The sequence below is a fragment of the Acyrthosiphon pisum genome, unplaced genomic scaffold, assembly GCF_005508785.2.
Source record: "Acyrthosiphon pisum isolate AL4f unplaced genomic scaffold, pea_aphid_22Mar2018_4r6ur Scaffold_90;HRSCAF=453, whole genome shotgun sequence".
NCBI lineage: Eukaryota > Metazoa > Arthropoda > Insecta > Hemiptera > Aphididae > Acyrthosiphon > Acyrthosiphon pisum.
Window position 1 is genome coordinate 27,946 of NW_021779142.1, and position 1,662 is coordinate 29,607.

At 39.8% G+C, this 1,662-nt stretch overlaps 1 protein-coding gene across 1 annotated transcript; it reads right to left on the reverse strand.

The window, feature by feature from the left end:
• Positions 1 to 376: 376 nt before the first annotated feature.
• LOC107885122 (52 kDa repressor of the inhibitor of the protein kinase-like) lies at positions 377 to 1,024 on the reverse strand. Its single transcript, XM_016808607.1, has 2 exons — positions 551 to 1,024; positions 377 to 487 (listed from the first exon to the last, which is right to left on the reverse strand). The coding sequence occupies exons 1-2, from the start codon at positions 1,022 to 1,024 to the stop codon at positions 377 to 379; spliced, it is 585 nt and encodes a 194-aa protein (XP_016664096.1).
• Between the last annotated feature and the right edge of the window lie 638 nt (positions 1,025 to 1,662).

Consider the following 1,662-nt stretch of genomic DNA (forward strand, 5'->3'; position numbering starts at 1 on the left):
AAAAAATTCTGTTCGAAAAAAAATGTTCAAACCAACCCCTCCCATCCAAAATTACTGAGCACGCCTCTGCTGAAGTTGAAAATCAAAGCATTATTTCGACTACACATACAGAAAATAAAAAAACGCATCATTGTAAAATCTAAAATAATGTCAAACTGAGAAAATAACTTTTCTGTTCCCCAGACAGTGGCGTATTTTCAAATTTTTCTGGGGGGGTCCTCAGTTTATACATAATTAATATAAACTATATCTTGTAATAGTTACGTCCTTATGAAGTTTTTGGAGGAAGTTGAACAAAATATGTAATAGTATAGTCTAAGTCTTATGTAATATTATAAATATATATTGTATTTAGCACTACATATGAAAAGTATTGTTATAAAATAAATTCCAGTCGTCTAGATTTTTTTGCCAACTCTCTATCACTCATCACAGTGATTTCAACATCCCTGTGAATATTTAACATAGCCAATCCGTTAAGTCTTTTCTAAAACAAAACAACCACAAATATTAGTTTTAAAATTAAAATGTCTTAATAATATTTTATTACCTCAGATATTGTATTTCGTAGATATGTTTTAATTCGTTTTAGTGATAAAAAAGTCCGTTCGTTTGAAGCCGTAGATATAGGAAGCGTAGACAAAATTTGAAATAACTTATTAACTCCTGGATATATGTCTGCATTACACAACTTCAGTGCATCAATTGAATTTTTTGGTTTTATTTCCAATTTTTTATGTTTCCTTTGCCACAGTTGGAACTCTTCTATTATTGAATTATTACCATTTAAATCTTCTTCATAAAATACAGCTAATTTTTTGAATTCTTCTTTTGTAGAATTCTCGTCGAAAAGAGAGTGAAAACTTGACAAAATATCAATATGATTAAGAAATCTAGATTTTAATTGACTTATAAAAGAGTCTAAGTATGGAATAAAAACCAATATGCGAAAATATTCTTCAGGATTATTAGTTTGTACGTTTATTCTATGTACTTGTCTTTTATTAATTCTCGGAATTGTCATTGTCACATTGAACTTGTCATCACGATGCACCCCACCTTCAACTTCAGACGGAACGGTGGTAGGCCGTCCGGTACCAAAGCGTTGAGGAACTCTGTGGGGAAATTGGCCACTTCGTCGGCCTCGTCGGCCATCATGGTGTCGACGCCGGTGTAGGTCATCTCTCGACCGTCGACGCGCTCCAGCACGTCCCCGTTGACATCTCCGCACTCTTCGTTGGTGGGACACACGATGACTCTCCGAGCAAATTCTTCGACGTTGGCCAACGACATTTGCTGCGGATACACGAAGTCGATTAAATCAGCGACGTCGCATACCATTTCCCGCGGGATTTGCACGGTGTCCGGAACGCCGTCGACCGCGGGCAGTTGGCCGTTGCCGAGCCGAAGCAACCAAGACGCAAAGTCCGCGTCGTTGCCCGCGCGCATGTTCTGCACCAGATTGAAGCGCTCCATGACGCTCCAAAGACCGTTTTCCTTGATCGAAGACATGACGATATCGGCTCTCGTCCCTCTCCGGACCACGGGCAATATCTGTCTGAAGTCGCCGGCGAACAGCATGGTTTTACCGCCGAACGGTAATTCCGACACCATGACGTCCCTGAGCAGGCGGTCCACCACCGTCAGTTGCAGTCCCGGCGA

Coding starts and splice junctions, on each gene's coding strand:
- LOC107885122 (XM_016808607.1), bottom strand. CDS start 1,024: ATGACAATTCCGAGAATTAATAAAAGACAAGTACATAGAATAAACGTA. Junction 488..550: donor TACGAAATACAATATCTGAG/GTAATAAAATAT, acceptor GTTTTGTTTTAG/AAAAGACTTAACGGATTGGC.